General features: G+C 38.5%; 1 protein-coding gene across 2 annotated transcripts in view; it reads right to left on the bottom strand.

Moving 5' to 3' along the window:
- CPEB2 (cytoplasmic polyadenylation element binding protein 2) overlaps nt 1-20,404 on the bottom strand; it is a 52,926-nt gene that overhangs the window by 2,603 nt on the left and 29,919 nt on the right. For both annotated transcript variants that reach the window (XM_072335016.1, XM_072335019.1), the window contains 6 exons: nt 16,840-17,010; nt 15,385-15,474; nt 8,998-9,116; nt 8,589-8,703; nt 5,346-5,527; nt 1-1,423 (listed from right to left, as the gene is read on the bottom strand). The exon at nt 1-1,423 is cut by the window's left edge and continues 2,603 nt beyond it. In XM_072335016.1, the coding sequence (XP_072191117.1) occupies nt 1,196-1,423; nt 5,346-5,527; nt 8,589-8,703; nt 8,998-9,116; nt 15,385-15,474; nt 16,840-17,010 (905 nt within the window). In that variant the 3' untranslated portion in view covers nt 1-1,195. The remainder of the gene's footprint in view (nt 1,424-5,345; nt 5,528-8,588; nt 8,704-8,997; nt 9,117-15,384; nt 15,475-16,839; nt 17,011-20,404) is intronic.

Here is a 20,404-nt window from a genome sequence, read left to right as displayed (position 1 = left end):
ACTGGTTAGCAGTGTGCTGGCCATCTTTGGTTTGTAGAGGAAATCTCAACCATGAACGATCAAGGAGGGGGGGGTTGAAAAGAACTCGTTAAATGCTAGCCTTGTACTCAAACTCGAATCTACGCTACAACACGCCACATTAATTAGAAGCACACGTCACAAAATTGCACAGGGATTACAATATTACATCCAGTCTGCATAAAATTGAATTCCACTACTGACCAGGTCACAAAATGGCTGCACTTCTAGTCTAAAACTAATTTGCATATTGTACACATGTAGGACATCTTCTTACTTCAGTCACAATAATGCATGCAAAAGTTTGTTTCTTGTAACAAATCTTGTAAATTTGCTCATGCTACCTAGTTTCAAGAGAGCCTTTTTTGAACATCTGCAATAACTCACCTCTTGTTAATTAATAGTTCTAGTGCATGCATATGGTTTATACAGGTAAGTAAACATGCAATTTTTTTCACATTCTAAAACTATGGCAGTTTAAGCCATATTGTGCTGCCTGCATTTAGTCTGTAATGCAGTGTGTCTTAAACGTTTCAATCCCGTATTAATAGGTGGCATTACACATAACACCTATATAGCAGCAAAGCTAATACAGCTTGTGATTAAAAATGTTTAAAAATAGCTAATAAATCAGATTATCTTGAGGTATTATTTCTTGCAAGTCAAAATGGAGAGCAAAAAATCAACCCTAATTTTTAGTTTATGTATACACTGAAAATAGCAACAACAATAAAAATAAGCTTTTTGTAGCAGACATATTCCATCTTCACTATTTTGCTACCTTTGGTAAATTACTGGGGCAGATCTTGAAGTTAAAAACCCATGTTTAGAAATAAGTGCACGCTTCACCCACTAAATATAGCAGCAGACTGTGTGCCCCTACGCAAAAACATTCTCATATCTAGTTTTAACTTTACATATAAAAATAACTTGGAGAAAATACAAAAAAACATTTTATTTTAACATGAAAATATCACAAAAATTAGTAAGCCTGAGATGTAGGGTTTTGGTGAAAAACAAGAGGCTTGTAGTGTTTTGGCTGCTGATAAAGATGCATGTATTGATAGCTGGGGTGAAAAGCAGAAGAATGCACTTATTTCTTCTGCATGTCAGTATCTTCAAACACAGTAAGCCACATGCACCCTTCTTTCCTTATGTAGATGCTGGTTCACCATGTTTAATTCCAGCGGAAGTGGATCTGACGTGGGCGGTCAGCCCCCTCCTTTACCAATGGCTTATGGAATTCGCGTCCTGCACGGGAGTGGATATTTGCCCAACAAAACTCACAGTAATACTGCAGGCAAGTGACATTGGCACAGAAGAAAGGAGCAAATTTTCCACCGCATCGTGCGCCCTGGCATTCGTCACACATCTGGTCATCCAACACATATGGCTTTACCTCCACCTGTTGGGGCGAGACACAAAGAATTCCAGTTAGCACCTATTATCCCCACTGAAAAGATATCTGAGTGGGCTCAGGTTTTCTCTCTTCCAGAATAAGAAAAGCAGTCTGACATCAGATATGTTTACGGCCCTACCCAATTCACTGCTTTTTGTTACTGTTTACCATTTAATAGCTCCCCATCTATCCATACAGAAAGCTAAACCATTCAACACAGATCTTCACAAGTGCATTAAATATGAAATTAACGGCTATATGAGAGCCTCCAATTAACTTATTCTGGAAAGATACCCTTGGCAAATGATAAAGCCAAAGTACATGTAGAAAACAAACCACCGGTCCTAAAGCTCTCCAAAGAAATCTCACCAGCTCCCAAACACAGCCCAGTTTTATACTGCTTAGCAAATAACACACAGACAAGAACGCAACCATTTATACCTGAGCAAGAAGTCTCTGCACGTACTACCTTTCCTTGCCAATTAGACGCAATTTCTGCAGGCTTGATTACTTCTTTTAGTACTCTTGACCCCTCCCCAGGATTTCACTCTCAATTTCTAAAATATGACCAAATTAGGAGTTGCTGATTTGGGTCACCCATTACTTTTCTCTTTAAATTTTTATTTACTTTTTATTTTTTGGCTTTGAGTTGCAAAGGGATTTGTGTTCAATACGAACCTGAATTAATTTCTAAAAGATCATACTGCACATCTACAGCCTGCTACAAACACCTGTGTTACACTGCTTCTTTCTCCCAAACTGCTCGCACTGCCAGAGTGGAAAAGTGGCAGGATTCCAGTGGTACATTTGCACAATGTCTCTGCATCACTGAACTGTTACAGACTGCACTCAGACAGGAAGAAGAACTTCATAATAAAACACAAAATGAATCGACACCATCGTTAAGGAATGTATTGTTGTCTTCCACATTTTCCTTATTTTTTTTTATTTCTAAGACAGTGTTTTCAAACTCTTGTTGGCAAAAACAATTATTGCAGTTTATCCTACAACTCAAGGTTGCTGGTTTTCATTTTGGATATCTACTGTTACTTGAGAAGAATCCTACACACAGACAGTGACCTCATGTACCGCACTCATATGGAGTATGTTTGAAATACTGAGATCTCCAGAATAAAATGACATTTATTTATGTTATTCCTAGAGCTACAAAATAAAAGCCAGGCTGGATGTGTCTCTGGGCAGCCTGGTCTGGTGGTTGGTGACCCTGCACCCAGCAGGGGGGTTGAATCTAATCATTGTTGTCCTTTTCAACCCAGACCATTCTGTGATTCCATAAAGCTGCCAAACACACAATGGTTTGTAGAAAAAGAAATAAGAAGTATTAATTTTCTTAGCTTCAGAAGACGACACTCCAGTGGTCAAACATGCATATGTTTGAATCACAGTATGCTTTTCCTTCCAACAGCGTATATTCAGTATGAACTCCACTGATTACTTCCCTGCAACAACCTTCATCATCAGCACAAGCTACACTTGGGCCTTCCAATAAACAGCAACTTTATGCAGTAATTCTGTTTGTGGTCCAACATTACTGAAAGCATGAAGTACCACAGATTTCATGCTTTGGTACGTTGATGCACCAAGATCAGTATGAAGGAGATTTCAAACGTATTAGATTGTATAAAATGTTTATTTTAGGGAACTGAAGTATCACATGAAGTGGATGGAGACTGCTGGCATATGAAAGTTAACAACATTTTAAAGAATTGTTTGGAGATGGAACTCCAAATGAGTTTCAAGGAAATGTTTAGAGCTGATCTGTCTTACATGATGGAATAGCATCAAGAGCACTTTGCAGAAGAAAAACATCTGCTAGAGAAACCAAACATATCTGTATCAAAAGAACTAAAGAAAGCTCTGGAGTACTTAGGTAAGGAAGAAAGTTAAGGTCACAGACAATGCCTGTAAAGCCACAGTGACACCAACTTTTCCTATTAAGATGGGAAAAGATGCATGTTAAAAATGCCATAAATACTTTCAAAAGCAGCTCAGGTGGATAAACATGAGAACAGCAAACTTTAACGATGAAAGAAAGGACACAGACAGACCTGGTTATGAAAAATTTGGAATGACAGCACACCTACAGAAACCGGCTATAACTGGCAACAGAAAGACTAGAGTAAGATGAACCACAGGAGAAATGTCTCTAAGACTGTACTAAGATGTGTAATGTATTGCTAAATAGGCCAGCATGTATTTGTATCTCAGATGAAGGCAGTACCTCACATAGAACTATCCTCCACATTCCTAAAACCAGCATTTATATTAATGTAAATGACTGAGTTGTGTACTTACGTTAAATTATATAAATAATAGGGCTGAACATACAATTTAAATATAGATAAAGTTATTAAAAAAATGAGATTAAAAACCCCTGACAAACAAACAGAACCAGTTCATAAACCCTCTCCATCATGATAAGGTTCAAAGACAAATGTATTAAAATATTTAGATTTTGCATCACTGTGTTTTGGAAGCAGAGCACCTCAGGAGCAGCAGACGTTTTTGAAGAAATCAAACCCAAGGAAGCTAACAAACGATGCCCAAGAAGAAATCAATTAACTGCTATCTGTATAAATTCAGCCTCATGGATATCACTCAATCACCGTGCTTCTGAACTTGAGCATTTATGGCAGACTGTGTGCTGATTTCTTTCTTTTCTGTCTATGCTCCAAGAGGACTTCAGCAGATGCCCACTGAAATTTCACTCTCCGTATCCCTTTAAGTTGTTCAGAGTTACACAATATTAAAAAAAAGTTCAATCAACTCTGCAAAGAGTAAGCACTGCCATTTCAGAAGCCTTCTCAGCATCCAAGCGGCCCTTAAGATTTCCGGTGAGCTATCATGGGCATTTTTCCTGTTACGTAACTAGAGGGAAGTCAGAACTACTAGCCAAAGTCAGCTGCAAGCCACAGGAACAGCAATGTCACCAGCAAAATGTAGCTGTAAGGACTGGATGTCATTCCCACTCATCTCCTGAAAGGACTCTGGGGATTTCAGCTCCCCAGGCAACTGGTAGCCATGCAAAGATGTATTGCTTTGCCTATTTGAAAGGACAGAAGCACCTGCTGTGGCCTTCAGTTAACTGCACCAATTTCTTTCTGCAATGTCTTTGACCTGTAGAAGAGACTGGACCTTGAACTACTTACTCATTCTTCCTCTAAGACGTTAAAAAAACCCAAACAACACAACAAAAACCAACCCAGAGCACAACTAACAAAACTAACTGCATCTGCAACTCTCAACATCAGAACTAGCGACACTTCAAACTGATACAATTCAGACGTCAGTTTTCTTTGCTACTCTCAGACTTTTAATTGAGAGCAATGAAGTAGCCTTGTCTTCTTAAAAGTCAGCTTTGCCTTAGCTAGCTAAAAGCATCTACAGCAACCAGAAAGGTACACTGGTAGAAGAAGATTCTCTTTGAATGGAAAGGGTGAGACATTTCACATTTTATGGGTTAAGTACGGTTGATTTTCCAAAGCACTGATAATCGTGTTGAAGTTAAAGACAGCTGTAAATAAGACCTACTCTGAAACTATTAAATAACAGTTTCTTATGAATGGCAGAGGAATTATTACAATATTTGCTTTCATTAGAAAATGGGAGAAGAAGATTTTCAAACCCTTTGCCCACACACAACAAAACCAGGAATGGAAAGAACATATGGTCTACCATATGCCCAAGGAACAACTTGCTGCTTAGTGGGATGCTCGTTGTTTCAGGGGCATTCACAGTTTAACTCCTGGAACCTGTGGAGCTAGAGAAATATCAGAAGAAATGTCAGAGCCGGCACAAAAGTGGATCAGAACACAAAGTTATGCGCCCTAAGAACTTGTGTTATAAATCACTGCTCCCACATATCTAAAAAAAACCCACCCAAATAAACTCATTCTGGGTAACTTACTCGTTTATCTATATCGCCATGCTGAAGTTGAACAAACCGAGCGCTGATGGCAGCAATGTAACTCTGCTGATTGGAAAAAGCAACACGTCCAGCACCTTTTGGGTATTTCAGCTCAGGGTCAGTATCAATTCCTGCGTAACAAACTCCACCATACAGACGGTCCATGATCATTGCCAATTCCACTATTAGGAAACAAAACAATGTTCACTTGAACTGTTCTCACTGCACAAACTCAAAAAAAATCCAGAAAAGTTAATTTTAGTAATTAATTCTCCAACAACTTACGTAACTGTAATAAAAAATAATCACAACACACAGAATTCGGTTGTAAAGTACTCAGTAGACTCATCTTTCACACTGTGGCCACACACGCCCAGGGAACAATGGAGCTGCAAGTCCTTGCAGTCCTTAATAAACTGGAACTGAAATTCAAGGGCTGCTTTCCTTAAGGGATAACAGAAGACTTCTTGAGCAGGCATGGAATGCAAGCTGCATAGAATCCACATGCCACAAATTCCTTGGTACACGTTCTCTGTCTCTATCACTGCTCTACATCCAATTTGAATTTCAAGATGCAGTTAGCATCTTTTCACCAGGCACGCAGAGCTCGATCATCACACAGTACGGCACGATACAGAGACCTGAGTTCATAGAATCAATAATCTCCAATTTCACAATAAATATTTTAGCAAATCTCTAGTAATATTTTATTCTGAATTCAATTTAGCAATTCACTGGGGTGGAATATATCTTTCTCAAAACAAATATCCTCTGCCTCAAGATATAAAGGTGTCAGCAGACATTGATTTTCAATAGTTGTCTGAAAAGTGTGATAAAGTTTTACTGCTTTTTTTGAAGGCGTGATTCTTATTTCACGATGCCACAGAAGTTTCATTTTCACATATGCAGAAGATTTTAAAGCAAAGAATAAGGCTGTTTTGAATTTGGAGAAAATTAATCTGCAGTTGGAATGCTCGTTTACGAAGTGTTACAGGGTAATGCAGTCAAACACAAATCTCAAAAGCAAAATGACAGAAAACCTTGATCACTGTAGGTCCGAGAGAGAAAAGTTATATATTCTGCGTACCCCAAATTTGTTCTATCACTTCTTGTTTCTCCAGCATCTTCCACATGAAAGCTCATCTTTCTGTAATGATAGAATTTAGTCCCAACTGTGGAAGACTAATTAAGTCCTGAGACTTTCTAAGAGAAACCTGGATTTGAAATGCTGTACGTCGGCTGAAATGTGAAATGCTTCACATCAATTCACTTACTAGAAGGGCACTGTAAAACATTATAAAAAGCTACTGCAATCTGTCTCACAACGCAGACTGTCCTGGTCACAGATCAATCATTTCACAGTTACGGAAACAGTGAAATTTTCCTCCATGCACTCCCACAAGAACCAAGAAAGAGTCTTGTAATCTCATACTGCACTGAATCATACAGACTGTGTTAGCTGTCTGAATTTCTCCCTTTTTCCTCTATTCATACTTACTATCTGCATTTCTACTTATCCACGTTATCCACAGTAACTGCAACCTGTCAGCAGTACAAAAGTAGCTAACGTACAGTAATAATACAAACAGAGCTCCACTCATGGAGCATGGCAAAGGCCATAACATTATTTTAAACACAAAACCCAGCAGTTTTACTAGTATGATGGAAGTATTTTCTACAGCTTTAGGCATTGTAATGGTTTCCAGTGTATCTCAAAGGTGAACAGTGATTTGTGGCCAAAAGCAGATGAAGGCAATTTCCAGAGAAACATAAGAACAGATGAGTAATTTTTTTCAAGCAGCAAGCTGGCTGCACCGATTAGCAGAGCTTTAAACTAGATTGGATGGGGGAAGACGATGTACTTCCAAGTGACAGAGCAAGGTTATTGTACAGTGCCAGTTTAAGAAGCAGCAGTGGAAAACTTCAGCCTCCTTACAGAGGAATCTGGGAGGGCTCGTCTAAGAAGGTAAAGCAACCCACTGCCTAACTGTAGCATCTCTCTATACCAATGCATGCAGCATGGGAAATAAGCAGAAGCTGGAAACTATGGCATAATTGGAAGATTATGATCTGACTGATACCAGAAATGTTGTGGGAGGAATTGCACACCTGGAACAATGCAACTAGGCTACGAGCTTTTTAGAAGAGACAGACAGGGCAGGATGGGCACTGGAGTTGCCCTCTATGCTAAGAAGTCGGCAGATTAAGAAGAGCTGACTTTAAGAAACAGCCATGATCAGGCTGAGAACTTGTGGATTAAAATTAGGGATCAGACAAATAAAGGACAGCTGGTGGCTGGGGTCTTCTACAGGCAGCCTGATCAAGGGGAGCCTGCTGACAAGGCCTTCTGGCTTCATCTAAAAGGTCTGTCACACTCACAGGCTCTCATCAAAAACCCACCTGTGTAACCTACTCATGGAAACCTGCTTTAGCAGGGGAGGAGTTGGACTAAATGATCCCCAAAGGTCCCTCCCAATCCCTAAGATTTGCAGCCAAATGGCTGTAGTTAACTGCTCTATATTTAGATGGAGGCTGGTGATGAGTGGTATAACCAATGGGTCCACCCTGAGACTCATGCGCTTCAACACCTATATTCACGACCTAGACAGTGGACACTTGCACCCTCAGCAAGTGACACTAAGATCAGTGGTGCAGTTGATACAACAGATGGAAGGGATTCTATCCAAAGAGACCTGGACAAGCTTAAAGAGTGGGCCCTAGTGAACTGAATGAGGTTCAACAAGGCCACAAGTGACCTTGGCTGGGGCAACCCAATACCATGGAAGACCTCTTTGTGGCCTTCCTGTACTTAAAAAGAGCTTATAAACTGGAGACCAACTTTTTGCAAGGTCTGATATCAACAGGACTAAGGGAAAAAGCTTCAAACTAAGAGGGGGAATTCAAGTTAGATGTTAGGAAGTAATTCTTTACCTAGAGGGTGGTGAGGCAGTGGAACGGGCTGCCAGACAGCCCATGGATGTGCCATCTCTGGAGGTGTTGCCCACGGAGTTGGCCCATGGATGGGGCAATGGGCAACTTGATCATATGGGAAGCAGTCCTGTCCATGGCAGGAGAGATGGAGCTAGCTGATCATTAAGATCTCTTCCAACTCAAGCAGCTTTGTGATTCATATGATTCTATGAACACCTACAATTATCCATACGTATCTGTATATAATTATGCAACACTAAAATTATTTCTAATAATCTCCCACTTTTAAAGAGAGACATAATTTATACTCACCAGCTCTTAACGGTCTAGGGACTCCTCCAACAAAAATTGTTTTTCGAGGATCAAGTGGCTGGGAACCATCCATCACGAAGTCACTATCACTTAGATTCCAGGGACGGATCTGAACCTATTAAACAGGGGAAGAAAATGACATGCTAGTTTCAGTTTCGCTGCATTCTAAATATATACTTATCAGCCCACATAAACCAACAACAGTCATAACCCTATTAGCTTTGCGTGTCTTGATGTTCCTTTTTAATCCTATTAATTCAAACCCCAACGGTTTTAAAATCATCTGATTGTTCCAGATGTTGAGTGCTGCCAATGGTAGTTTGCTGTTGATTATTTCATCATCATCATTTGAAACGCAGCTTTAGACAGATGGCAGCTATAGCCTGCAGGCCATCTACTGTTTACTTACTGGCTTGTCCTTGATAGTAGGACTGGAAACACATAGATAGAGCTTTCCATCTTCTTCAATACAGGCATCAATCAGTGCCTGGACAGAACTCTCTTCTTGGAATAGGAGAAATGCATAACCTAGAGCGAAGAAGAAAATAAAACAGTTAATTCTTTTATATTTACTTTTCGTCTTCTCCATACAAATGTGTTTACTTGAAACGAAGAACGTCAAATCAACTCTTTGTTATTAGTCATGTTCTTCATCTGTGTGCTAATTTGCGGTGATCAATACAACTCTGGGCAAATACTTCTATCCTTTAAAAAAAAAAAAACAACACACCAAAGGGACTAATAATCAAATAAAAGCAAACATGTCTGCTCTATCACATATTGTTAAGCCCAGACTGATCATAATTCAGAGGTAGCTACAGACATTATTATACAATGAAAATCCGACTTGGCACACAGGACTAATCTCTATTCTAGAGATTAGATCAAAGTACTTTGTTACGTAAGTGACCCAGCAAGCCTCCCAAACACTATAAAAATAGGAATCAAAAAGCTTACTTAATGCTACAGTAAAAACAGTCAGACAAGCAAGGAACATCACACAATAGAATGCTTTAATGGTTACCATATGATATATACAGAACCTGTTACTTCACAGGTACCCTATAGCACAATTTAGATGTATTCTAAAGTAGACTTTAAAAGGACATAAATCCCCATTCCTTCCTCACTTTACTAGCAAGTGTAGAACATTCACATAAAATGAAAAAATAAAGGCTGAAACACCTGCTCTAGAGAGAGTTTGGCAAGAGGGAATACGGCTGCTTCACCAAGCCTTTTGGAAATGATACTGCTTTTTGGAGACGTACTACTCACACACTGGCAACCCTATACCGCAAACAGTGCAGGTCATCAAGGCATTACCAGCGTAGGGTGCATCTCAAAGAGCACTAAAGAATCAATGTTTTAAGATAAACACTGATAAACAGAAAAACAAATGCAGATAATTTTAGATCCATGGGAGCAAAAGCAGGATTTAAATAAAAACCTGTAAAGGCCTACGCTGCTTTTTCTAATAACTTGCACCTGATCTCATACCCCTCATACCATGGTCCTGTCACAGCTCCCTTCAAAGGACACAACAAGACTGTGCATATTCTACTTTCATGGAAATCTTGCTCACTTTATTAAAGAAGTCTGTAGGGACTCTTTGAGCTTTGGCTGAGGCATTTCCTGGTGAAACCCAGTATTATTAAAAAATACTGTTCAGCTATGAAAACTCTGTTCAAATTAAACTTAATTAGTAATTACTTAGACTCAAAAGCCCCGTTTAAGGGGGATATCTTCCAGTATTTACTTTGCAATTTAAAATTCACATATAAGCCATGTAAAACACAATGAAAAAGGGCATGTGCAGACTGGCATGGGTAAGTGAGACTAGAATCACATAACTGTCTTTGCCTGCATAGAAGCCAGGTGCATACATTCCTCTTTGAATGGAGATCTCAGTAAAAGAATGACAGGACTGCAAAAACTTGGTTACCCAAGGTGAGAGCTAAATGGGCATCATACAAACAATTGCAGCCAGAATTATGTAAAATGATTTGCCAAAAGCTGATATTTCATCAATTTTTATCCTAACACAAATCAGTGTTACCGGCATATGGCTTCTCACACATAAATAGAATCAGTGTCCCCAGATCATCTATGACCTGTATGTCTGCAGCTATTAATATGCTTAGCTGGAGCCCTGTGAAGAAACAGACAATTCCGATAGGAACTTGATGAGGGAACAATTAGGATCTCTATATTCTACCACAATCTATAATAAAAACAAGGAAAGCAAAAGGTGAACTGTACACTACCACCGCCTCCTCAACATTATCTGAAGAACTTAACTCACGTCTGCGTTCATCCCACTTAATTTTAAGCAACAGTGAGGCCTGTGTCATGAGCTGAGCTGTACTATTCCCCTTTTGAAAACATGGAAAAACTGAGGTTAGCAAATCCTTCTGGCTGAAGTTTTGCTCGCCCCACAGCTCTAGTCCTCCAGTGACTTTAAAGGTATTTTAGTTTGCTCCCCAGGCCTAGTCTGGAAGAAAATAACTAGCTCTCTTGGTGAAGAAACATGGCTGTAGAAGATAATATGCTGAAGATCCAACATTTTACAGACATACACAGACATGGCCAATCCCTTCCAAACAAGGTAAGACTTCCACAGTCTGGATACAACCCTTCTTTTCTTGCATGGCATTTCGACACATATCCTTGCACAAACCAGTTACACGCTAGCCAAACTTCTACAAAGAACACCACAGTTACACAGGGATCCAGGCTTTCTATGCATTAAGCAGAAAGGAAATTACAGTCTTAGATACTTGATTTAGATCTAAGTTTGGGCTTTTCCTCCTCCAGCTACTAGATGCCAACAGCTATATGCACAAACTAAATTCTCATCCCTTTCTGCTATCGTAAGATATGTCTTTATTGGATTATTTTTATCCTCTATAATTCATAAACTATTGTGGACTTTTATTGACTGCAAAGTCAGCTAGTTGTGATAGGTGTGATGAGAAGGATATTATAATGATACCAAACTACAATTACTATGTGCAATAGAAAGTATATGTAGTAACTGTGAAACGTGGCAGGGAGGTACTGTGAAGAGTACTTTATTGTACCATAGAACAGTTTAATTCTCTGGTTTCTTCTTTTTCTTGTGTATCACATCTGTCATGTAACTTTAACAGCTTCGTACCCAATAGCAACGCAAGTCTATTCACAACAGAAAAGCCGCTCTAATAGGATTCTCTGAAGGAAGCTGTTTCATACCTTTGGGTCATATGTACACTGGCAGTAGCAGGTCACGACCAGATATTGCTTGCCAAGAGGCAACCCAAGCTGGTATGGTTTCCATAAGTGAAAAATGTTAGATGAAACGGTCTTATAAAAATTTATTGTTCATGTGCACCAACATTTATGCGTTCTGTGGAGGATAAAGTTTAGGGAACCCCTGCTAGCATTTAATTGTTGACTAAATTACACTGCATTATACTGCAATGGTTAGAAACACTGCTGTTTTCAATGGAAAGGGTGACAACTACTGACAATGGATCTACATTCGATAGTGGGAATAATTCACATTTGGAAAGGATACATAAATCTTTAAATCAGTCACCTTTGACTGAGAATCAACTCCAAATTACTCTTCAAGCGAGAATGTACAAACTGACACAACTGCAATGTGGATATTAACTAAGGCTCTTTTGAATGAGAGGGAGGTGGTGCAGGATTCACCCTGAGACCCAAGCATGCTACTTTTATATTTGTACAGTGACTGGGTTTAAGCTCTGCAGTCCGCAAAGATCTAGTTTATGTTGCCAGTGGTGTCTGGGCAGTTACTTGGCTGACAAGCGTGACACAGAGACACCCTGCATGACATTGCCTAACCTTCAGCTGATGTTCCAGAGCGCTGTAGGTACCATACCACATTTGCCATCCCTGGGTAAATCTTGATATTCTTGGTTTGAAGAAGTGAATCAAATACAATGAGTGTACATTACGGTGACCTGAATAGCCCTTTGTACTCCAGTGACTCTATTGGCAAGATTCCCATTAATTAAAGGAAGCTTAGATGCTAACCACACATGAAGACACCTACCGTTATTTGCCTGAATCCAGAGTTCAGTGTGACCCAAGGAAATCGAATGAAGTGGTAACAAATTAAACAAAACATGAATGGACCTAGGGTTTTGCTCCTTGAACTAGAAACAGAATGTTTTCAACACCACTTTTTCAGTCAGTTGTAAACTAGCAGTTAATAATCTTGAATAAATGAAGCTACCGCATGACTACTGGGACTGAAAGCAAAAGAAATACGCAGATAATTAGAAAAAGCTGGAGATACTGTTTTGTTTAAACAGATTATCCTCTGTTTTATACAGACTATAAATAGTACAGTACATACAAGCAACTGGTCCTCCTTTGAAAGGCTCTTAGGATCAGCATATCCTCACCCCACTGTTTCTCTGTGAACTTCATTATCATGAGAATGGAGTCCTCACCTCAACAGTCCCTTTGAACATGTATGCCAACTAACTAATAACAGAAGTTATGATAAGCAGTGACAAGATAGAAAGGAAGGAATTCCCCATTACAGCTGGCAGATCACTTACTGACTGTACTTTGATCTCAACAGAATAATTCTTTTTCTGCTTCATAACTGAGTTTCCTTCTATGATTAGTGTGAAGTGTTTAAAATTCCTGCTATCTTCAGGCCTTATTTTGTGGTGAAACAATACAAAATGTAATTAGCAAATAAAAGGCAGTTGGTGTTTCTCAGGAGGCAGCCAGCCTTGACAGATCAGTATTTCTTCAAGTAAGGAAATACTTATTATGAACTTGGCCTTCCCTCAGGACTATCTGTGAACAGAGAGCCTGAAAGGAAGCACAGCCTGGAAAACTGAACAGAAGTATTAAAGCAGTGACAAAAGATAACAAAAAAAATAACCAAACTAAACCAAAAGGCTCCAAACAAGAAACAAAACAGGCTGTATATCTTCAAGATGCTGAAGACTAATGTATAGAGCAGCCCAGAAATGGGTAACTCTAAGATGCCTTTGGAAGTAATACTATTTCAAGTCTCTAACCAGACTGGACAAAACCAGATAGATACTAAATTAGTTCCATGCAAAGTAGCAAACTAGATGAAGATTAGAAATTAAAAAAAACAACAACACTCACTGTGCTTTTATATGGTGCTTATATTGGTAATTATCGCTCAATCTCAAAGCTTTCTTTGTATTTAGCCTATGTTTAGCCATTTTAGGTATCTCATTAAACATATATACACTGTTCTTGCCTGCACAAGTGCGAAATGCTGAGATATATTAAGATAGAAATTTATCATACCCTATAATGAAGTGATCATACGTCTTATTTGGCGCAGTGAAACATTATATACAAGCACAGAAGTATTCAACAGTTAATAGTAAACTGTATTTCCAGACTATCTACAAATAGAAACCTACACTGTATTTTAAATGTGTGAGACTATTGCAGGCTACTGTCACATTATAAAACAGTGATGAATACTGCAGTAAATGGATAATTTGACTAAAAAGTGTTATTAAAGTTCATGTAAGGATCAGTTAACCAACTGATTGCTTGGTATCTGTTTCCCCAATTAATTAAATCAACAGACTAGAGTTCTTTTACCTACATTCTTCTGCTTTTAATACAGACTTATTATTACTATTATTTTTACTACGATAATTACGAATTTTCCACCTGCAGAGTCTCAAAATATATACTTAAGATAATTACATTCTGAGCCAGGACTTTCTCCTCAGAAATTAAAGCCAGAATTCATTCCTTTTAGCGAAGAATGTATTAGATCTTCCCTCTTCTACATATTCAATACAGACTCTGTGAGTTGAGCCTCTCCCTCAAACAACTCCTCCAGAATTTCTCTTGGTAAATTACAAGCAGAGATGCACTCCTCAGGATAATTAAATTCAGTTAGGACAGTGGGATTTTTATTAGGCTGACAATCAAAAACACAGAAGTCTCTTTGGCTTTATTTCCATACTGCATTCATAAATACTATTCAAATACTTTCAGCTCCTTTACTTGCTCTTTAGATGACTATCTGGGGTAACATGCCTGTTTTTAAAATGGCACAGTCAGTCAGATAAAGAACTAAGAACAGGCAGTGTGCCTGTATTTGTCACTTCCACGGAAAGAATCGCTGCACCTCTCTCCAAAATGAATAACCTCTGGATCATATTTTGGTGTTTATTTTATACATACTGATACACCAGAGATGAGCTACATCTCTGTTTATATTACCTAAACATATAAACTTAGTCTAGATTTTGAGTATCAAAGAGAAACATTAGAAATAGTTAAAAATCACTATTTACCCAGTTCTCAAAAAAGATTATTAGTGCTTCAATAGATGCTCATGTCTTAAAAATGGAATAAAGACAAAATTATTTTGTTCGTATACCCAAATAACATCCTTCTGAATCCTGCCTGCAATTCTCTACAAAAAAAATTATGATTTAGCATTAAAATTTTGATCAAATTTTAGTTTTAGAAACCAGAAATATAAATAATAGATCTCTGAATTAATGACACATACAGCTGTATAGTGGCTGGTCTAATAATTGGGAAATGAAATTACAGGAGATTCTTCAGAAGTGCAGCACTGAAACAGGCAGAATACTCCAACTCTGTTTCATACTTGCTATGTGCAGCCTTGTCTGAACATGCATTGGAACTGCAGAATTAACTGTTCACAGGGATTTTAAATTATATCCTTTGGGAGAAGATGAGACAGTTTGCCCGAGTAAGATTTGCACTCAGTGACAGGTCACAGCGTTTCAACTCTTACCTTTTGGTGGAAAATAGGACTTGCTTTCTGCTTTGTGAGGCCAGTCTACTACCAAAGGCCCAAATCGTCTGAAGCTAGCAGTAATTTCATCTGAAAACAGATATAACAGTTGAAAAGAAAACAAATGAAAACGTACTCAATGACAAAGTGCTATCAAACAAAGATCTTTGTTTCTAGCAAAGTTTGATGTTTCATGAAAATAGATTAGTTTCCAAGTTTCCCAAACAAAAGCCATAAATAGATACTTCTTCCAAGTGTTAACATTTACACAAAATGCTTCTCGTGATTTTATGCTTACTTTTTTTATTTATTTATTGTTTTCTACTCGGTAACAGGTGATTTCAGGAGGATACGGACAACTAAAAGCTGTGGTGAAAACTGGCATGTTACTTTTTTATACTCAGGATCAGCTTTAAACACAAGCAGATGACTTATGATTTAGTGATCTGCAGTTCAATTCCACAAGAACAATAACTTACTGAGCAAGTACACTATTCCTTTCAGTTGCATCCTGAATTAGCATATAGGCGGGCAAGAAAGAAAGAAAATGCATCTCCCTGTGTCTTTGTTTGGTATTCGTATTACAAGCAACAGTACACATCTGAGTTAGATGCTGAAGTGCACAAAAGAAAAGCTGAGATACACTAAAATAAATGCCCTAGTACATTACAGGGAAGCATCACCATGAAGATGAAACCAAAGTATGTTCTTCCCATGTCTGAAAGATAATTAACCACAGGCAGCTTATTTGGTTTGCAAGTTATTCTGGGATTACAGTGAACCTTGTAAAGGGACTTCTGTTTATATTACAAAGCCAGCATGCAATTTACATTTATCTGCACAGGAGAAACCTAATATTAAACAGTATGATTACTTCAAATCAGCACTATTATACAAAGCAATTCCAACTGCATCACGTAACAATCTGAGCTTCCATGGTACATTCTGCATTCAGTGCATCACACAGTGCTCTTCCACTTGACCTTCCTCTGCTTTAGCTTCTCTGTTTAGTAACAGGACCAGTATTAGCCTTTCTAAACCACTTTTGAGATTTTCAGGTAATGTTAGAATAGAATTTGAAATTCAAGTACTAATAGTCATTTCCCATGAATAGATGATAAAGTAGGTTCATATAGAGGACAGTATGGAGGGATAACGCATGTTTGAAAGAGAGATGCATCCCCCCATCACTTAAAGATAAGCATAACCACAAATTCCAGGCATCGTATGAAACTTGAGGGCAGAATCAGAACTAAATCATTTCAAAATCAAAAGGAGTGGATGGCATTAAATGACATTAAGCACAGTATTCTCATTAACAAAATAAGAAAGTAACGGTAGCTTCTCATACCACAACATTACTTTGCTAGATGGTTTATTTTCACGACTTAATTTACCTCGTTTTTCTTTCTCCCTCCTTCCAAACTTCATTTACTTAGTTTTCAGGCAGCTCACCTTCATCAATATCTGGTGGAAGACCTCCAACAAACACTTTCCGAGAAAAACGCTCAATTCGTTCCCCATTCTGATGACCAGAATAGCAGGTAGGTGAATTTAAGACTCCAACTTGATCGTTATGACCATCGTCCAACAAACCATCGTCTATTGGGAAGAGGGAAGAACGGCCTTAACAAGAAAAAAAAAGAAAAAAAAAAAAAGAAGTATTTATATATTAAAGCAACTTCACAGCAGTACTTTGTAATGTAATTTTAGGATGGGGAAGGGAACAGCAGTCTGGAAAGTAAATAAGAATATCAAGATATTAGAAACATAGACACTAGCTAAAGAATAACTACGGCAATGAGAAACGTATTAAAACTTCCAAAGGGAAATTCAAGACTGTAAACTGACATCTCTGTAAAGGTAATACCTCATGCTATCTTGCATTGTAGTTACTCTGCTGCATCAAGCAGGAAAATGACAATCTGTTCTTAAATAAAGAATCTTGTTTACAAGAGATCATATTAAGGGCTGCTTAAGTGAATTTAATTAGTTTGCCTTCGGTTTATGTTCAAGTTAAAGGGATAGCTTCTATCACACAGAAGACTACTGCATGTCTAAAAAACGTACTTTGACCAGACATAAATGGAAAAAAATATGTACGCAGCAAGACGTTTCAAATGGGCATGTTGCCTCTTTTCTTTTAAAATATTCTGATTCTGCTGATGTCAAAACAGATTTAGTTTCTACGAGAGCAGGATTTTAACAAATGAGCATAGCGTAACACTTGACAAATGAGTCACAATGCTGACTGGCACTTGCTTTCAGTTTTACAATAGTTGTGAAGGGAAGCCTTTGGGTGACTCCTAACATGTAGCAGTCTGCAGTGAGATCACAGTTCCCCTATTTGAGGACAAGGTAAGTCAGGTTTTTTGTAACAAAAAATGTTCCAACTGAAAAGCTACTGCAACTGTGAAATCCAAGACCACTGGTAGGACAGGTTTGCAATAGCAAAGTATTCAAATCAGATACATAGATGGCAAAGGAAACTGAAAATATGGTGTTTCTGTCCCACTTTCACATACACAGCCAACTTCCTATTTGCAAATTTCAGAGAACTCCAAAACAAAAGATGCTGACAGTCAGGCATCTTCAGTTATTCAAACTTTCACTGCTTTAAGTTAGCAACAAAAATTAACCACAGTTTCAAATTCAGAAGTTCAAAAAGTAACACTTTAGCAAGGCAAACTAAATACGCCACCATCAGCATTTATTCTGACGTGCAATTTTTCTGCTTCTTTCTCTCCTTTTAAGCTATTACTATTTATCAAGTCACTTTGGAATTCAGCTCTTTCCAAAAACAGGAAAAGAGCAACCAAGAAAAAAAACAAAAAACCCAACAACCTAGCATACTTTTGGGAAACAAATTCATTTTACACCTTGAACGACCAACTTCTTCCCAGCTCACCTGCTGCAAATCGGAAGCAGTAGGTTTGTGACAGCTGAGTCTGCACTACCTTAGCTGCAATCTATGCTGCAGTCATATGCTGCAACTTTTACCCTGTATCAGAAAAGCCTCTTAGGAACACCTGCAGAAATTCTGCACCAGCTTGGGGTGAGAGCGGTGTGAAGGCCATTCACTTTTAGAAGGCCGCCTGAAACCAAGGGCTTAAAGATGAGGCTGTGGAGGAAGATACAGCAAGCATCATGACTAATAACTCATGTTGTGGTAATGTCTAGCGGCCCTAAATATCTGAATCCACTATAAAAATACAGTGCATCAGAAACACTGAATGAAAACACAAATGTGCTAGAAATCTACTAATTGTAATTGCCAAGAGGATCTTAAAACAGAAGCAGGACCACTCGACAGTACTGAATAATAAAGACAGTAACTACAATGTCTTTATGGTGGCATTTCATGTTTATGCCAGACATAGCGATCTGAGAGAGTGGAATAAAGCAAACAGAATAAGTCATAGCAGGCTCCATCATCCTAAAAATGGTGATCTATTTGAAAATATGACTCGTGGGAAGCAAGTGATGGCATCCTCACTTGCTACCATAAGAATCCATACATTTAGAACATAGATGACAGCAACTGCAGAGAGCCTTTAGAAATGGAAGCAAGCAGCTTGTGCTTGATGGGGCAGAAAAGTCAGAAAGCAATGGCCAAACATAGCTGGAAGAAGCAGCTAGGAAGATTCTTCTTGTAAATGACCTATTTAGACAGAAAAAGAGTAAGATTGTGCTATGACAACCCCAAAAGAGAAGACTGCAGCAGCTGCAGAATGTGAATGCAAGTTTCAGTTATGAAGACTAATAGGAAAGTTCAGGTCTTAATGTCCATGAAGGAATGGTAAATTTGGGTACCAATCAAGAAAAGAGGATTACAGCATTTAAATGATGTAAAAATATACCGACTCCAATAAGTGCTGGTTAGCCTGCTGCCACAGAAGCATTTAAGGTTGTTTTTTTTTTTTCCAGAAAGAAGCAAACAAAAATCACACACACACTTAAGGATCAATATCTCTTCAGATGACAAAAGTCTCTGAAATTATTTCAGATAATTCCATTTCTAACTTACAGCACACCAAGTATTTAGGAAGAAAAATCCCTGCTAAACAATAATCACCAGAGCGATTTATGCTCTCCACAGACCAGAGTTAAAATCTAATGACAAGGAGAATCTAAGGCCGGGTTCCCATTACAAATTAAACCACGAGAAAATGTTTTGAAGTGGTATCAGTGAGACTGGCTTTACTTTAATGTGGGGAAAGGTTTCCCAAAAGCAGTGCATCCTCTCAGAGAACTAGGATGACATTGAGGACACATTCAGAGCAACGCGCTATTTGAATTCAAATACTTGTTTCTTCTTTCTTTTGACTTTTAAATGCCTCTCATCTGAAGACAGTGAAAAGTAATTTCCCAGGCTTTCAAATCTCTCCCAAGGACTCTGAACTACAAGGATATGCCCTTTAAATACTTGTTTATTTTTGCTCTATGGCAGCGAAAATAATTGCATGGAGTCTGACACAAACTGTCAAAACACGACGGTGCTATTACAGGCATCGATCATGGCCTACATCACTCCTCTCTAAAATGGGGCTAACAAGCAACTTGTTACAAACATGGAGATCAAGACAGACAAAAGTCTGTGTCTGCTGTGAAGACTGAGAGTTACCAAAGCTCTTGGTGCTTTTGTTGCATGTCTTCTTAACAACCATAGGTTACCTTCTCATTCAGTTGAATCAGTACTGTTTTTCTACGGCCAGTGTGAACAGTGAAGCAGGAATTTGGAACAAAGGGGGGCTAAAGGGGATAGTTAAAGGTAGTTTATAGAAACAAGTAAGGGAAACTTAAAGGTAGTTTATAAAAATAAGTAAAGGAAACTTAAAGGTAACAAGTAAAAGAAACAAGGGGCCTAGGAGAGCAGGGAGGATGCAGATAAGGAGTGAGACCTCACGGACAACAACATCAGACAAGGAGGAGAATAGATACCGTAAATACCAGAAGAGGAGTTGCATTCCCCCTGATAAGACAAGAGGGGGGTCTGCATGCTAAAGACAAGAGGGGGTCT

The sequence above is a fragment of the Excalfactoria chinensis genome, chromosome 4 (assembly GCF_039878825.1).
Source record: "Excalfactoria chinensis isolate bCotChi1 chromosome 4, bCotChi1.hap2, whole genome shotgun sequence".
In the NCBI taxonomy this organism is placed as follows: Eukaryota; Metazoa; Chordata; class Aves; order Galliformes; family Phasianidae; genus Excalfactoria; species Excalfactoria chinensis.
Note: the sequence above shows the minus strand (reverse complement) of the source record. Positions and strands in the feature narration are given on the sequence as shown.